We start from the raw sequence: 17983 nt of genomic DNA on the forward strand, positions 1-17983 counted from the left end.
CATCCTTCATCTTGGCAAATTGTCTTTTGTTGCCCGTAAAAGAGGCTTTTGGATCTTTGTTGCCGTGATGCGTAGCTCGTGCTCTTCTTCGTTGCGCTTTCCTTCCCCTCTTGGACCTTTCCGAACCTGAGCCTTCCAAGTTGGAAGGTTGTTGGTTTGTGCCTTGGAGAAGTGTTGGAGCTAGGTGTCAGGTCGCCGAATGTCTCAGTACTCCTTGTCAGTTTTGTGCCATTTTGTCGCACTCGCTGACTGTATAAGATCTGGTTACGTTGGTGGACAGTTAGTCATAACTCGTAACATTTTGTCCTTCTTCCTTTCACAATTATTACATTTTTCGAACTGATTCTCACTCTGTAGAAAATTGTGTTCTGTTGCCCGTACAAGACTCCGATATATGATTGTGTTGAGTTGAGGCAAGGACAAGGAGGTGGGTGAAGAGAGTGACGCGAACAGTGATGATGGTGGGGACGGTGATTGCGATGATGAGAAGTGGAATCAGCGTTGTCGTGAGTTGTATGATAATTCCTGGTTGTTGTTGTTTTCTTTATTTGAATTCGCTAAAACCAAACGGATAGAACTGTCCAGTGACAAGGGAGCGAATGATGAGCGTCATAATCACTATGCATCAAAACATCTCAGGGCAAAATGAGACAGACTGTATTAAAGGAGGGTTTGCACAACACTTGTACATAAAGGGGAGTATCAGAACAAAGGCGCGGCAGAAGTCGAAGCAAGAAAGCAATCAACGCCAGAGATGTTTTTGTCCACCAAAGAGAGAGAGAGAGAGAGAGAGAGAGAGAGAGAGAGAGAGAGAGAGAGAGAGAGAGAGAGAGAGAGAGAGAGAGAGAGAGAGAGAGAGAGAGAGAGAGAGAGAGAGAGAGAGCGAGAGAGAGAGAGCGAGAGAGAGAGAGAGAGAGAGAGAGAGAGAGAGAGAGAGAGAGAGAGAGAGAGAGAGAGAGAGAGAGAGAGAGAGAGAGAGAGAGAGAGAGAGAGAGAGAGAGAGAGAGAGAGAGAGAGAGAGAGAGAGAGAGAGAGAGAGGGAGAGAGAGAGAGAGAGGAGAGAGAGAGAGAGAGAGAGAGAGAGAGAGAGAGAGAGAAGAGAGAGAGACAGAGAGAGAGACAGAGAGAGACAGAGACAGAGACAGAGAGACAGAGAGAGAGAGAGACAGAGACAGAGACAGAGAGACAGAGAGACAGAGACGGAGAGACAGAGAGGGTTCAGTATGTCTTGCTCGCAACGTTCAGAAATTGAAATTGAAACTGTTTTCAACTTTTCATTCATGAACGCCAGTCTGACCTCTGCATTCAGAAGGAATCAGTCACAACACTCACACTACTTGACTGTATTTCCGTAACTTCGCACAGTTTATTCCTACATGTATGTTTAGTCCATGTTTTTCTTTCTTCAATTTTTTGCCATCCCTACACCGCATTATCTTACTAGTTTACATTGTATATTTAGCATTGTTTCACCTAGGCTAAGAACTCGCATTGTTTCACCTAGGCTAAGAACTCGCATTGTTTTACCTAGGCTAAGAACTCGCATTGTTTCACCTAGGCTAAGAACTCGCATGTTGAGCCAATAGTACTATGTAAAGAGAAAAAGAACCTATACCGGTAATTATTAAAAAGTTACTAGTTATGACTAATAGTCCACCATGGTAACGAGATTATGTATCTAATATTGACTGAGTACGAGGTCAATATAGGAAATAAAAGCCGAGTAAAAGACCTCGGCTTCGCCTCGGTCTTTTACGAGGTTTTATTTCCTATTGACCTCGTACTTAGTCAATATTACATGTAGATTTATCACGACAAACAGTCCGGATTTCAAATTCCAGAACGATAACCTCATGAATCCCGGTTTTATGATTGCACAACCGTTGCACCACCACCTACTCATGCAGTGACAAAGCTGCACTAGGCACCGTTCAACTGCGCAACCCCTAAGCAGTCAAATATAACTTATAAGCAATCCATATAGCCCTAAGGAGTGAAATATGCAGGAATATTTGACTGCTTAGGTATAGCGAAAATCAATGGGAGTCAATACTAAGGGAGTGATAAACAGTCAGATAGTGCGACAAGGCACAAAAACTGACAGCCGGATATTGAGACATTCGACCACCTGACACCTACACGTAGCTCCAACACATCTGCGAAGCGCAAACCAACGACCAAACCAACGACCAAACCAACGACCAAACCAACGACCAAACCAACGACCTTCCAACTATTACTTGGAAGGCTCGGGTGCGGAACTTCCGTCTCTGCATTTAATTAACATGTTCCCCTTCTCTATTGTGATGTATTTTCCAACTGGTGATCGTCACACAAAAAAACGTTCTTGAAAACCTTTGGCTTTAGTTAGACGTACATGTACATGTACCTACATGGTGTTAGGTAAAAGAGAAGGAAGAAGAAGAATTCAGAACAGAAGCGGCTACACATTTTACGAGGACCGAGTATCAAGAAGACATCCAGGAGCGAACAACGAACACACGACTGACGGTACATAACAACAACAAGAAGGTCAGAACCGGGTCTAACATCCATACGGTGTTCAGATCGGGTCGTAAAGATCCGGGCTCTACCAACCGTGGATGGTTGTAGTATACTAGTAAGGTCACTGTTTCCGAACACCGGCGGTGGTCTCCGCCTTGCTACATGCTGTCATTGAGTGTCAACCAACAACCTACATGTACCTACATGTAGTTGATGTACCTTGCCTTGTGTGTTTGAAGTATGAGTGTGCAGATCATTTTATTCATAGCGTTATGTTTGTTAGACTCGGGTGGAGAGCAAGGGCAAGGATCATTTATAAGAAGAAAAGAGGACCAAAGAGCTACAACTTACAAGTACTAGTAAGTTAGTTACGCAGGTCTAATATCCACTGACACCACCAGTTACTTTACAATCAGCTCATGCGATAACATTGCACAACACTGACCAACGGTACTAACGTTCTTCACCTCACTGGCAATCAGCTCTAGCACGTCTTGGATGCGCACTCCAACTGCTGTTATTTTTGCCACTGAGCATGATCAGGCGTTCGGTTCTTCACATGTTCGCTTTTTTCTTCTTTTTTCTTTTCGGCCAGTCGGCTGCTATCATTAATTTTCGTCTAGGGGGTTAGACAAGGGGAAGTAGCCAGACATGTATGTATATGTTAGTAGGGGCGTGAGCCCGCCTTTCGGCACCGGGAGTTGCAGCTCGCTCGCATGTTCGCTTAGCTTCCCCTCCAATCGATCTTCGACTTCGAGAGCGACACAAGTAATTAGTTAGTTGTGTGGTATGTTGCTATGCATCCTTGAATAGTGGTTTGACCGTATTGTCTGATGGTCTTGCCAGTATCGTCCTCGACATACATGTACATGTACATCCGCCAACGTCCTTCACAGCTGAGACTTTCAGCTCGTGCTTGTCTTGGTTACGCTCACCTTCCCCTCCTGGCTAAGAACCTTCCAAGCTGGACGGCTGTTGGAGTGTGCATCCAAGACGTGCTAGAGCTGATTACCAGAGCGGTGCAGAACGTCAGTACCGTTGGTCCGTGTCGTGCAATGTTAGGTTTTATTTGTTCTTCATTCTTTTCCTTTTTATGCTTCTTTTTATTTCTCCAACTTTTGCCATGGCATCCTTCCCTCAGCTCGTCATCTAGCTGACAACTAGGCCTGGGCGGATAATGCTAATGCCAAAAAAGTAATGGCAGTGCCAAAAACTATGGGCCAGTACTGGCAGTAGCCTGGCAGTTCTTCGACACCAGGCAGTATCGGGTACTTACCCGTCAATTACTTTGCCGCTTTGATGAGTGGGGAACGTTTATCTTGGCGTTTACTTTATTTTTACTAGTGTGGGTGCAAACCCATTAGTACTGTACTGACTGTACTGTAATCTGTATCAGTGTATGCTGGACCACTGCTTTGATCTACCTATCTACCGTGTACTATAATTACTGCTACAGCTAGCTGTAGCTGTAGCAGTAGTCAAAAAAAGGTTGTGTAAAAAATAAGCGTCAAACGACTTACGTCAGAGCACTGACATCATGACTAGCAAGTAACATGGACACGTGAGTGCACTCAGTCTCATGTCATGCAGTGCACTACATACTAGACTACCACTACGACTACGAGTAGATCTACGAGCGTAGTGCCAGTGCCAGTGGTGACAGACTGTCTGCGTTGATGCTTCGAAGAAACAGTTAGTTCGCTTGGTGCGGGTGTGCTACTGCTAGTGCTAGTGCTAGTGCTACGCTGTACATGCACTACTAGTAGTGTAGTACGGACTCAGTAACTAGCATGCTGGTAGATTTACTACTACTACTACTACTAGTACAGTAGTAGTACTACTACTACTAGTACTACTACTAAACAAGTATCTACGTCACTTAGTTAGTAAGTAGATTCTACGTGCGCCAGCCTAGCGATATCGCATTATCGATCGCGCGAGCCGTCCATCCAACAACGAAAAAGATGCCCTGGACTTGAGAAGTAACGACAAAATCACCATGATCACGCACTCGATCGACTGCCTGGACTTGTACTGTAGTTGTACAGCATAAAAACACAGGTAGGCAGGTGACTGTAGAATTACATGATTGTAGTCGATTCGAAGAAATAGTCAGCTTGTGCTACTGCTCTCGCTCAGATAGAATGTAGACTGGAAAGAAACTGTCTGCTTTACTCGCAAGTTGTCACGGTCTGCCTTGGTGTTTATACAGAGAGCCTAGACCAGGTTCACGTGAATGGCGATATCGTGTTAGCGAATAGGGTGGTGCGCTATCATGGCAAATGATCCTGAAAACAATTTTGTTTTGCCGAGCGTCGTGCCCCGTCCCGAATCGGCAGACAGCGCTATGACGTGTAGTGAGACGAGTCAACCGGCCAGTAATGTTCTCCAGCAAGAGATGTTATTGTCCAACCCAGCTATGCAAGGCTATGGAGCTGAGGGCCCAATAGACATGGCAAGTAACATTATGCCACTCTACGAATTGCCGACTGGGTACGGTGGCGACCCGGCTGGTTCGCTCGGTTTTGCCACTGGCAGTAATATTCACGACTTGGATGTTTTGCAGCGTTCGGCCCTCGAGTCAATCAATTCATTGACTGGCCCTGCCAATTCTCTGGGAATGGAGGATTTTCACCGGTACATTACAGACGTCTGCGTCACACCAGCGTTGCCAGGAGTGATTGGCATGGCAGCAGATCAAGACTGGATAGAAGCAAGGATACAAACGCCCATGAAAGCTGCACCTTTCACCCCCCTTGCTTTCACTCACACTGATGGCGCAACGGAGGAAAGCCTCCTCCAATACTTAGCGACTCCGCAACCATCACAGCGACACCAGATGCACCTTGCTCCATCATCATTGGTGCAAGATCATTCAAGTACGATGGTCAGCGGCGGTGGGCGCACTACCCTAGGATCACATCAAAGCCAGAATCTGGGAGGTTACATGGGTGGTGGGAATGCAGATGGCTATCCCAGAGTGCCATACTTTCTACCAAACAGTGAGTCTGCAATGCCTGGCTCGCAATTTCCCCTGCCAGATGATCAATTAGCAGTGAGCTCAACAGCTACCAACATAGCTTCTTCCAGCAGTGTTGCTGCTGATGCCACCACTAGCCAGCAGCACCACCATCACCACCACCAGCAGCACCATCATCATCAGCAGCAGCAGTACAAAATGCCAGGTAATGTTGGGGGACATCATGCTGCCACAGCCAGCATGGCCAACCTTTCCATGGTGCAAGACGGCGGCTCAGACCAGTTTCCTCCATCTCACGTGAATGTGTATCCGCCTGGTTTGTGCCCCTGGGGGGCACCGTCAGGTAACAGTGGTCAAGCTCCTGGCGGCAATCACGGAGAGGGGATGAATGGAGGTGGTAACTTCGTGAGACTCTCACCGCTTGGTGGGTCGCCACCAGCGCAGGATCGGCCATTTGTCTGTAATCATGATGGCTGCAGTCGCCGCTTTTCACGCAGTGATGAGCTGACTCGCCACACGCGTACGCATACAGGCCAGAAGCCGTTTCAATGTAAGATCTGTATGCGCTTTTTTTCCCGGTCGGACCACCTCACCACGCACATCCGTACCCATACCGGCGAGAAGCCCTTCCAGTGCGTACTGTGCCCAAAAAGGTTTGCCCGGTCTGACGAAAGGCGTCGTCACATGAAGGTTCACAAACGGCCAGAATCGAGAGCAGCATCAGCCTTGCAGCACGGAGACTTTCCAGCTCTTGCCGGTAAGCCTTTGCCTACAAACATGGCGAGCTTGGCATCACTTCCAGCACTGGGCTCAACTGGACAGTTCTCTGCCACGGCTACTGCACCGGCTATTAGTGCAGCCTCTGCTAGATCTTCTAATAGCACTGCTACAGCAACGGGTGCTGCCGCCTCCGCCGTCACACAGCAACACGTATCCATGGCAGGCTCATCCACGGTTAACGTACGGCAGCAGCAGCATCTCCAGCAACAGCAGCCACAGCACCAGCAGCAGCACCAACACCAGCGCCAACAGCATCTGGTCCCAAAACCAGAGCCGGATACTGGCATGAATGGTGAAGCGGAAATGCGTAATTCGTCAGCAGGCACGAAGGGGCCAACAGCATCTGCTATCCTTGGCATGCGCCTACCTCCACAGGCATAGGTAAGTCCTAGGTCGGTGTCATTGAATAGTGAAGTCTAGCTAGCCTGCTACTGCATGGCGCTGGTGTAGCTCCAGGGTTTGGCATAGCATTAACTACTATGCCAGCACCTTGCCATATCCCATGTGCCGATCGAGTCCTTGACTAATCAGACTATGTTTCTTACATGCGTATGACTTTCTTGCATTAACGATGACGTCGTGTGTATATATGTATATAGTAATGCCTATGCCGTTGGCTTGCTGAGAACGTGAAACTACACCCAGCGTAATTATGTCTGCATTGACTTGTGCCTCATAAAGGTTAGTGACCAATGTGACCAATCAGACTATGTCTCTTTCACGCTTTATGACTTTCTTGCATTAACGATGACATCGTGTATATATGTCTATGTCGTTGGCTTGTCAAGAACATGAAACTACACCCAGCATATGTTTCTCTGCATTAACTCGTGCTGCATAAAGATGACAGTATCTGTCATGTTATGTTCTAGTTCACCGGGCTATTCAAAACTCTTCTCATGTCATGTGCCAGCCTTACCAATTACCAGGCTACTCTATAACACGCTGACAGGCATACGGAGTTTAAGCACACCTCTTGCGCCAATAGCGTCCCCTCCTGTCCCAGTTTTGCTTCAACTTTGGCCCAGTACCCAAACCATCTACTCAGTAGTCCTCCAAATACCAAGATGCTATGCGGTGCACTAGCCCACAGGCACGTAGAGCTTGTAGTTAAAAACTTAGAATAGACTAAAAAGCTTTGTACTCTACAGCTTCAGATAATCTGCCATACATCATTGCGTGATACACACTCTTTCGACGGCCATATTGCTATTGCCAATGTGGTGTATACTATATAGCTGTGTGCGTGTGTGCGAAAAGGTGCAAAGATCAAAACAATTTTCCCCACGCCGACAACAAAGTGTGCATATGTGTGTGTGTGTTCACTGTTACTGGTTCACTTTCCGCTTTTTCACTGTCAAGTCACTTATCAGTGAAACGTTTCTTTATACTGAACGTAAAGCTGGATCATGCCGGTACTGGTGATCGTTTCTGCTGCTGTTAACGTTGCTGATATAACTCTGTTTCTGCTGCTGTGCTAATGTTGCTGATATAACTCAATTATTTTGTTTGTTCCCGTTTTGGGCCTTGACTGGTCCCTGTCTCATCCTATCGTATATGTCGCTTTCCTTCCTTCATGTCTTGGCTTGACAATATCCTGTAGTATAAAGAGCCCTTTTGGTCAAAAGTGTTGTCTACAGAGGGACTGTCTTAATTACATGGACCAGGACTGTGTGGAATCATCAGTGCACATGGCACTCCGGTTTTCTGTCCATGAAAGGATTCGTCCATTGTATATTTAGCTTTGCAACACAATACTGGCAATAGGCAATACGACTCTTACGTGGCTGTACAACTGAATTGGTTTCTGTTTGCTGTGGGGGGGGGGGGGGGGGGGGGGCCACCTGCAAAGCATACCTACTTCACACTTTTCACATTTTTTCACATTTTTTCACATACCCACCACACACGACCGACACACTTCCAATCTTATCAACGACTCCACGGATCCACAGCATACGGCCAGTTTTTCACAACCACCCGGCTCTGCTCTACACTTATCATTCATCATTACACCCACTCAATCGCCATGCGGCCCTCTGAAAGCCCCTCACCCCCGCCCCACACCTCCGCCTGCTAAACGACAATCGTCGCCGTAAAATCTGCTGGTACATAATACTGGACTCAGTTCGGCTAACGCCGCTCCTCCGACTCGTTCGTAGGCTGGTGCGCCGATCTCGCCTCCGCCGCCTTTCACCTAGAATGTAAGATACAGTACTGCAGTAGCATCAATCGTATCATACTGAGTATCGATCATACATTATAACACGTACAGTACTATAAACTGACACTGACGATGACGGTATGTGCAGCCGGCTGAACAAGGCCAACGCGATGTCACTGAGTATTTTTGTAGAACAGGGCGAGGGAATTGCGAACGAAGGTACGTACTTATGCGCGCGTGGGGCGAATATTGCGCACGTAGATCTACGTGTACGCATGCTGCACGCTGCTGCCCGCGTGTTGCTTATCTCTTGGTGCATGGTGCGTGTAGTGTGCCACCAACCAGGCAAGACAGGGCCAAACCGCAAAGTGTGCACAGCTAGCTAGAGGCTAGCACAGCAAGCCGCGTGAACGCGTACGCGTGGGGCCGCTGTAACCGCGAAATCCCCGTCGGCGTCACTGCCATCTCAGCCCGTGCAGCTGTATGACACGGAAGACTCAGAAGAGCTCCACAAGCGAAAGACTCTCGTCCTGACCTGGCGTTGCTCCAAAGGTCGGGCAAGCGATGCAACTGCATGCAAGGCCTGCTGGAGCGTCACAGTACTCGTCCCACCACTCGCACAACGCGCGCGCAACGCGCCCGCAACACCATGAACACAGCTAGGCCTGTACTCAGGCTGTAGTACTATAAAGACTATAAGTATAAGGTTGCCTTCGGGTTTCCAGGTCTGCATCCAAGCCACCAAGGCCAAGGCCGGCCATGACCCTCCAACCGCTCGCAGGTCCATTTTATACCCTGCCATCCGACGTGCATGGTATTAAAGTACCAGCAGTTCAAACATGCCTGCCTCCTGTTTTGTCTTGCGAACACCCACTACCATGAATACTGCACACTAGACGTGGTTAGCATTTTTTTAGGAGCTTTGTAATTGTACGCCGCGCGTGAGTCGCTAGCGCAAGTGCAGATCGCCGCTCAAAGTCAAAGACAAAGACCACCCTGGTCTGACCGGTCGACCATAAGCTGTTTCAGCTCGTGCAACGAAACTTGGGGAAAGAACAGACTTCACAAGCGCTGGATGGCACGCTGGGCGTAGAAGGCTGCATCTGTTGGGCGTCCCATCAAGCGCTTGTGAAGTCGGTTCTTTCTTTCCTTGCACCACAGCGCGAGCTGAAACAGGTCACGGTCAGACCTGGTACCTTTGAGCGGTTTGGGCAACGCTCTGACTGAGATGAGGGAGCACAGCGGTGTGCGAGAAACCAGGGAAATTCCAGGAGGCAATGGTCAGTCATTTAGAACTCCATCACAGGGCGTTGCCAAAACCAGCAAGTGTCAACATGCCCCGTTCAAGAGGTTGGGTAGAGATTGGTAAAACATTTGGAGAGATTGTAACCGATGCAGTAGTTGAAAATTTGGAGCATAATTTGGCATCCTTTCGGAGGTGGGAGCATAACTACATGATTGTACCACAGTTCTAGTACGATGCACCTAATCAGTGCTGGCGGTCTGCATGGCAAAGACTAAAGAGTTTGGAGGTCATGCAGATAGTGTTTTCAATGAAAAGCAGGATAGAAATCACGACCATAATTATATTATCGTATGCTCGAACTCGTCTTCTTCAAAGTTCTTTCTCGCACTGATACAGTACATGTAGCAGAAGATGCGAGTGAATCAGCCTTTATCAGGTATCCTGGGGTGGACGAGATACATGTACATGTAGTGACGGGTAATCCGCAAAACTCCGCGTACATGTACAGTCTACTACTATTGATCTACATTACGCATGTTTGACCTCTGGACCTTAGCAGCCATGACTGTGCAGGCTATGGATATTGCTCTAATAATTAAAAAGAAGAGGTATAGTTGATGTTCAGTCATGATGAAAGGAGAGGTGGAGCTATGGGAGAGATGAGCTGATTATTCGCAGGGTGAGGGTGACAACCATTGGACGAGTATGATCATTACGAAGACAGCTGAACACGATATTTTCAAAGGTAACTCAAAGTCAAACTATTAAATTTAGCAATGAATTTGTTTTACAAAAGCAGGCAGCAAATGAATAGAAGAAGTAATGTTTTCTCTTTTCCATGTTGACCTTTAGCATGCATGGACACCTTGGTATGGGCATACTCATGAAACATTTCATTGTACTTATGGCCACTTGACAGTACGAAAAAGGCACAATTTTCTCAACTTTGAGGGCTTCATAAGTACAACAAAGTGAATATGTATCCCCGCGTGCCAAAGCATAATAATTATGAGGATTTTGCGAGCATAATGAGAGAATCCATGAAAGCACAATTCCATGATTTCGCGAGCATAATCCGCAGGAGCCTACCGCTAGACCTTTCCCGCATCTGAGGGCCCATCTCAACTAGACTCGTTCCATGCATTTGATGATGTAATTTGTTGATGTTCACCATGTCAAACGGTAATCGCTTTCATAATACTATTGGGCAGAACTGCCCGTTTGACATGCGATGTAAAATAAATAAACAACAACAACAATAACAACAACAACAACAACAACAACAACAACAACGGCTTTTGTCCCAGGTCACTCCACTAAACCACGGACAATGATGGCATTCCAGGAGCTCTTTGGAGAGATTGCGTTGATCTATTGGCACCATCTCTCACCAAGATTTTCAACACTTCCCTTCAGAGTGGTGTCGTAACTGTCATTCCACCCCAGCCCACGTTAGCCTATGTCCGACCGTTGTGGAACTTCTCTGAGCCTCTCTCTCTCTGTCTGTCTCTCTCTCTCTCTGTCTCTCTGTCTCTCTGTCTCTGTCTCTCTCTGTCTCTCTCTCTGTCTCTCTCTCTCTCTCTCTCTCTCTCTCTCTCTCTCTCTCTCTCTCTCTCTCTCTCTCTCTCTCTCTCTCTCTCTCTCTCTCTGTCTCTCTGTCTCTCTGTCTCTCTCTGTCTCTCTGTCTCTCTGTCTCTCTGTCTCTCTGTCTCTGTCTCTCTGTCTCTCTGTCTCTCTGTCTCTCTGTCTCTCTCTGTCTCTCTGTCTCTCTGTCTCTCTCTGTCTCTCTCTGTCTCCGCGGCTCTCTGTCTCTCTCTGTCTCTCTCTGTCTCTCTCTGTCTCTCTCTGTCTCTCTCTGTCTCTCTCTGTCTCTCTCTGTCTCTCTCTGTCTCTCTCTGTCTCTCTCTGTCTCTCTCTGTCTCTCTCTGTCTGTCTGTCTCTCTCTCTCTCTCTCTCTCTCTCTCTCTGCTGTTGTGATATTGCTGACATAATCCCTTGCAATTCTCTCTTCGTTGTACGCTCCTAGTCATCGAATAACTGTGGGTGTGGGTGTGCTGGTTCCTCGTCTATAATGATGATTTCGAAACGGTTGGATACTGGCTAGGGGCAAGAGTACAATCATAACCCCGAGGTTCTGTTCAGTCGACTCCTGATGTAACGAACACCGTTGTGCAATAGAGTTTCTGCCCCCCCCCCTCCCTCTCTCTCTCATTCCCTCTGTCGCCCGCATGCACTTAGTATAAAAGGAGGCGAAACGGCCTGTTTGTGGTGCGACGTTAAATTACTACAGAAATGCACTCACAAGCAACACTGGCATGTGACCCATGACAATATGAGTGCACTTGGTTTACATGCGGCCCTACCAGGCAGATATACATAATTTTATACGGTTCGTTATAAACGAAAAAGAAGAAGAAGAATTGAAGAAAGATTCATGATTCGCGTTATACGTGGAGTCGATTGTACTCTTGGCAGGGCCAGGGTTAGGGGGATTGAGGTTCTGCCAGGGGGCACACACCTTTTCTGACTGGGGAGTGGGCCCAGGGTACCAACGCAACACCCACCCTGTAGGCGGTAGGTAAGAACTTTGGTGCTGTTCCGCTGTTGGGCCCGCAGTTATGCCCAATGCCCTAGCCGCTAGTTCCAACGAAAAAAGACCATTCCTTGAATTGGGAGGGCTTTCCACGAAGATAGGTTGGTCCATTGGCTCTTTGACTTTGGCATATCGAAACTACTTGGTAGGAGCTTGCGGGTAATCGTTTGCCTTCAACAGTGCAGAAATCTGTTTAACGCCAGCTTGCCGTCCCGTTTCCACCGACGGATTCTTCACAGCTCCGGCAAACTGGTTCTTTGATACTGCACGCTTGGAGGACATTGCCTTGCCAAGTTGGTACTCATAGTCATACTGCTGAGCAGTAAGACAAATCGACTCCACTGTGCCGAGAAGCTAGATGAATAGTTCCGATTCGAGGTGATATTCCGCACTGGTGCTGATTGTGAGGTCGAGGTAGTCACACTGCCGGTAGCGTTGTTGGAGTGACGGTGAACCGGAGGAGTAGTAGGTTATTCATGTGCTCGACAAAAACCCCTGACCACAGGATGAGGATGTCGTCAAAAATGGTCCATGTGTCTACCGACGGCTCTGATTGTCGTGTGACGCTAAAGTGGGTTGTTCCCGCGACGCCGTGAATATGAATTATGAACTAGTAGCATATGATGGCTATTGGTGTGCGGTAGTTTTTTACGAGAAAAAATCGCAAACCTGAAGAACCGATTTCTGTATGGACCATGAAGCAGGCTATCAGTCAACAGGCACAATGCATAATGCACAATGCATCCTCTGTTGAGTAAACAAATTCGACGGGTTCGCGTACCGGGCAGGTCAAGAACAAGGAGTCGTACAACTCCCTGGTCAAGAACCACCTTTCCGCTTCCTTGGGACGCCACCACCCCATGATCAGGCGTCAGATGCGGCTCCTTACGGTGGGGGAGGAGGATAGATCAGACCCACCAACCAGAGGCCAAAGGCCTAAATCCCATTTGCCACATCCATGTTTTACTCATGCCAGGCCACGAGTAGTATACTGTGGGTCGCAGCATGGTTGGAAAAAATCCTTTCGCTTCCAAGCAGGACTTGAACCTGGTACCTCTCGTTTCTCAACCATGGTCTTAGACCAACCCTCTGTTGAGTTTTTTTTGTCTTACTCAAAGAGGTAGTGAGCTGCTTCTGCACAGCCCTCTCCAATAGTTTTGAAAATATTGGCAGAAGGGAGACTGGGCGGTAGTGGGTTGACAGAGAGGAGTTCCACAAGGGTCGGACATAGGCTAACGTGGGCTGGGGTGGAATGACAGTTACGACACCACTCTGAAGGGAAGTGTTGAAAATCTTGGTGAGAGATGGTGCCAATAGATCAACGCAATCTCTCCAAAGAGCTCCTGGAATGCCATCATTGTCCGTGGTTTAGTGGAGTGACCTGGGACAAAAGCCGTTGTTGTTGTTGTTGTTGTTGTTGTTGTTGTTGTTGTTGTTGTTGTTGTTGTTGTTGTTGTTGTTGTTGTTGTTGTTGTTGTTGTTGTTGTTGTTGTTGTTGTTGTTGTTGTTGTTGTTGTTGTTGTTGTTGTTGTTGTTGTTGTTGTTGTTGTTATTGTTGTTGTTGTTTATTTATTTTACATCGCATGTCAAACGGGCAGTTCTGCCCAATAGTATTATGAAAGCGATGACCGTTTGACATGGTGAACATCAACAAATTACATCATCAAATGCATGGAACGAGTCTAGTTGAGATGGGCCCTCAGATGCGGGAAAGGTCTAGCGGTAGGCTCCTGCGGATTATGCTCGCGAAATCATGGAATTGTGCTTTCATGGATTCTCTCATTATGCTCGCAAAATCCTCATATTATGCTTTGGCACGCGGGGATACATATTCACTTTGTTGTACTTATGAAGCCTCAAAGTTGAGAAAATTGTGCCTTTTTCGTACTTTCAAGTGGCCATAAGTACAATGAAATGTTTCATGAGTATGCCCATACCAAGGTGTCCATGCATGCTAAAGGTCAACATGGAAAAGAGAAAACATTACTTCTTCTATTCATTTGCTGCCTGCTTTTGTAAAACAAATTCATTGCTAAATTTAATAGTTTGAGTTACCTTTGAAAATATCATGTTCAGCTGTCTTCGTAATGATCATACTCGTCCAATGGTTGTCACCCTCACCCTGCGAATAATCAGCTCATCTCTCCCATAGCTCCACCTCTCCTTTCATCATGACCGAACATCAACTATACCTCTTCTTTTTAATTATTAGAGCAATATCCATAGCCTGCACAGTCATGGCTGCTAAGGTCCAGAGAGAGAGACAGAGAGAGAGACAGAGAGTAGAGAAAACAAGGAAAAAGAGAGCAATACCTACATGTAGATTCTAGATAGGTGCGATTAGACTGAGTCAGTAGCCCACATCCAGTTCTCGGCGCGCAGGTAGCGGTATACCAGCGTCTTGAATGCCTGCATTCGGCTGCGATGGGGAGGATGCAGGAGCAGATCACAGGGCAATGCATTCCACTGTTGGAGCACACAGTGGGGAAATGATCGCTTCAGGACTAACGGGGTAGAGGCTGGCAGGCTGGCTTCCAGTTGAAACTGGTGGCCAGCATCGCTGGCATGGTCCCTCAGGGTTCGCGGGTTGGCCAACTGCTGACGGCGAGCTGGCAGAACCGCGAGAAGTTGAGGTGGGCCCGTAATTACCTGTAGCTTGTATAAACAAGCTAGGGCAGCTACTGTCCGTCTGATTGCCAGACTAGGCAGGATTGCTCCCGGACCGATGATTCCGAGGGCGCTGTGCTGGACTCGGTCCAGTCGGCTGAGGTGGCTGGATGACGCTCCAATCCAGATAAGTGGGGCGTACTCCAGCAGCGGACGAACGAATGCCTTGTACACGGTTATGCGCCCAGCCGAAGGGAGAAGATGAGCAGACTGGCGCAAAAGACCAAGTCGCTGCCTTGCCCGGGTTGCAACAGACCGGAGGTGCTCCCCAAAAGACAGCTTCTGGTCAAAGAGGACGCCTATGAGGGTGATCAAGTTTGCCTCGGGGACTTGTATTCCACCAAACATGATTGGTGGGAGGTGAAAGTCAGCTCTACGGAGCGTTGCAGTCATTGCCTGGGAATTGGTGGGCTCAAATACAATCTTCCATTTCTGGCCCCAGTTATGCAGCCGATCGATTGACAGTTGCAGTGAGTGCGCTGCACCTGCCGCGCTGCCATTCGACACTATGGAGTAAAGTGTGATGTCGTCTGCGTATGCCTCCAGCTGGGCATCATCCACAAGAACAGAGGGTGCATCATTTACGTACAGTAAAAACAGTGTCAGGCCGAGTATGCTGCCTTGGGGAACGCACGCAGTTATGGGATACTGGGTAGACGTATAGCCACCCACCAAGCATCGTAATGAATGTGATGACAGGTATGACGACAGCCATATGTGGAGTGGCTCGCGATTCCTGCATTACGTACCTTATGGAGGACACCAAAATGGGACACGCGATCAAATGCCCCAGCAATATCAACAGCGAGGATACGAGCTGCTCCATTTCGCCCGACAGCATTAACCCAGGCATGATGCAGAGCCTGCAGAGCATCAGATGTACCCAATCTTCTCCTGAAACCAAACTGGTGGGAGGTGAGGAGCTGATGGTGTTCCAGATGGTTTGTAACCTGGCTGTTCACAACAGTCTCCATCACCTTCGAGATGATGCTCAGCAACGAAACGGGGCTTAGTAGGCCATTTGACTGCTGATGGCGGGTAGGGGTGCCTTGTGCGGGGGGGGGGGGGGGGGTCAGAAGCTGGGCGAGCACAGGCCTGGTGTGGGCGTGGATGCACTGCCAGATGGTGATCAATATTTTCTGCCTGTTGAGCTCGCTGACACGGTACAGGGAGTGAGCAGTGAGCAGCGGCTGCATGGCTGTCCGGGGCGGGTTGCCATCGATACAGCGGATGGCTCTGTTTTGCGCGGTTTGCAGTCGTTTCAGTTGACCCTCTCGCATTGCAGCTGAAAAGCAGCAGGAGCCATAAAGCAGGTCGGGCATTATGACCGCCTTCACATACACCTGACGAGAGCGTCTTGATAGGCTTCGGCGTGCCCGCCACAGGCCGCCAATTTTCTTGGCAACCTTGGTGACCACATAGTTTACATGGGTGTCCCAATCTAGGCGATTGTCAAGGTGAACGCCGAGGTAGCGCGCACAAGACGCTGAAGGGAGGAGACAGTCGCCGCTTTTGACTGTTGCTTCCTGTACGTGCTGCTGGGGAGAGATAGTCAGAACCTTGAGTTGTTGTTGTTTATTTATTTTACATCGCATGTAGAACGGGCAGTTCTGCCCAATATGAATGCAAGGACAACCAGTAGAAGAGTCAGAAATGAAGAGAAAAAAAATACGAAAATGGAAGTAGCAATGAGGGGAGGCTGGGTTAAGACGAGCAGAAAAAGGGATCTCAAATTTACGAGTCGGGTCATCGTAGCATGATTCTATCGAGCCTCATCAGCAGGTTACGAAAGTCACTACATTTAACCGAAGTAAAATACGCGTAGCATGCGTTTGAATGCACGGACAGATACTATGGACTTGATACAGTCGGGCAAGCTATTCCAGAGTCGGCAGCTGGCTAGAAGCGGTCGACATGCGCCAGAAGCACTGTGGGGGAGGGGAAGGTTGCGTCCCAACTGACCTCGAGTGGTCATGCCTGTCGGCGGGCCTTGCAATACAATTCGGGACGACAACAGCTCACTGACGATTCCAGAACGGATTCGAAATGTCAGGAGTCGGAGCTTGCATTCCCCTCGTTCCAGCACTGGGCAGACACCCAGCCTGGTGTACAGGGGAAGAGTGTGGGCCAATGGGTGCTCATCCGCCACGCAACTAGGCCTGGGCGGATAATGCTAGCTATTTTTGCGGGATAATGCTAATGGCAGTGCCAGAAAAACTGTATCATAATGCTACTTATAATGCTGCTGTTCCTCTGTAATGCCAGCAATTCGCCACTAGTAAGTATGGAAAAATGGCTTGGTTTGGGCAGTATTGTGCGCGTTTCGTAGTTTTACGTAGTCGGCATGGAAAATGCTAGAAAATCATGATCATAATGCTAATTTTATGCTGCTATTGCTCCATACAATCCCTTGCAGCTAGCTGTCCAGCGAGGAAAGTTTCAAGTGGAGGCCTCTCGATCTGCTCGCTCATTCGCCTGGCATTCAGTAGCACTTCATCACCAAGGACTTAAATTCAAAACAGTTTTCACACTGCGCTTCAAGCCTTTTTCCTCGTGAACTTGCTGCAAACGTATGAGCTCTGCTGCGCATGTTCCCTTTGTGTGAGGCCCAGAAACAGCTAGTATCTCCGTACTTCGATTGGCTGGATCGATGTCGTCCAGGTTCTGCTCGCTATCGCCATCACGACTCTAACTGGAGACGATTTCTTCACCATTTTCCGCAAGCAGCAGCTAGCGCAGAAATTTCGCCATCCCTGAGTGTAGGAGATGGAATCCGTTCGATCAGCTCAAAAACTCTTCGTTGTGACTAGAGTAGAGGAGTAGCATGAATATTCTACCGGAAGCCCTTTGACTTCCCTGACTGCTGAAACCCTTCCGGAATTCCTGCCATGATCACTGCTACTTCTTCAAACAAGCGAGATTCTCTTTGGACCGGTTCCACTGCACTCGAGCGTCCACGCCACGCGACAAAACCTTTTTTTACAAAACATCAATAATGCTCGTTGCGAATCGCACACTATAATAATTATTATATTAAAAGCTACTTAT

At 48.1% G+C, this 17983-nt stretch overlaps 1 protein-coding gene across 1 annotated transcript; it reads left to right on the forward strand.

The window, feature by feature from the left end:
- Positions 1 to 4505: 4505 nt before the first annotated feature.
- Positions 4506 to 7876, forward strand: LOC135806446 (uncharacterized). The gene has a single exon (XM_065320632.1). It carries the CDS (start codon positions 4781 to 4783, stop codon positions 6644 to 6646), a length of 1866 nt encoding a protein of 621 aa, XP_065176704.1. The 5' UTR covers positions 4506 to 4780; the 3' UTR covers positions 6647 to 7876.
- Positions 7877 to 17983: the final 10107 nt, after the last annotated feature.

Source organism: Sycon ciliatum, chromosome 1 (assembly GCF_964019385.1).
Source record: "Sycon ciliatum chromosome 1, ocSycCili1.1, whole genome shotgun sequence".
NCBI classification, from domain to species: domain Eukaryota; kingdom Metazoa; phylum Porifera; class Calcarea; order Leucosolenida; family Sycettidae; genus Sycon; species Sycon ciliatum.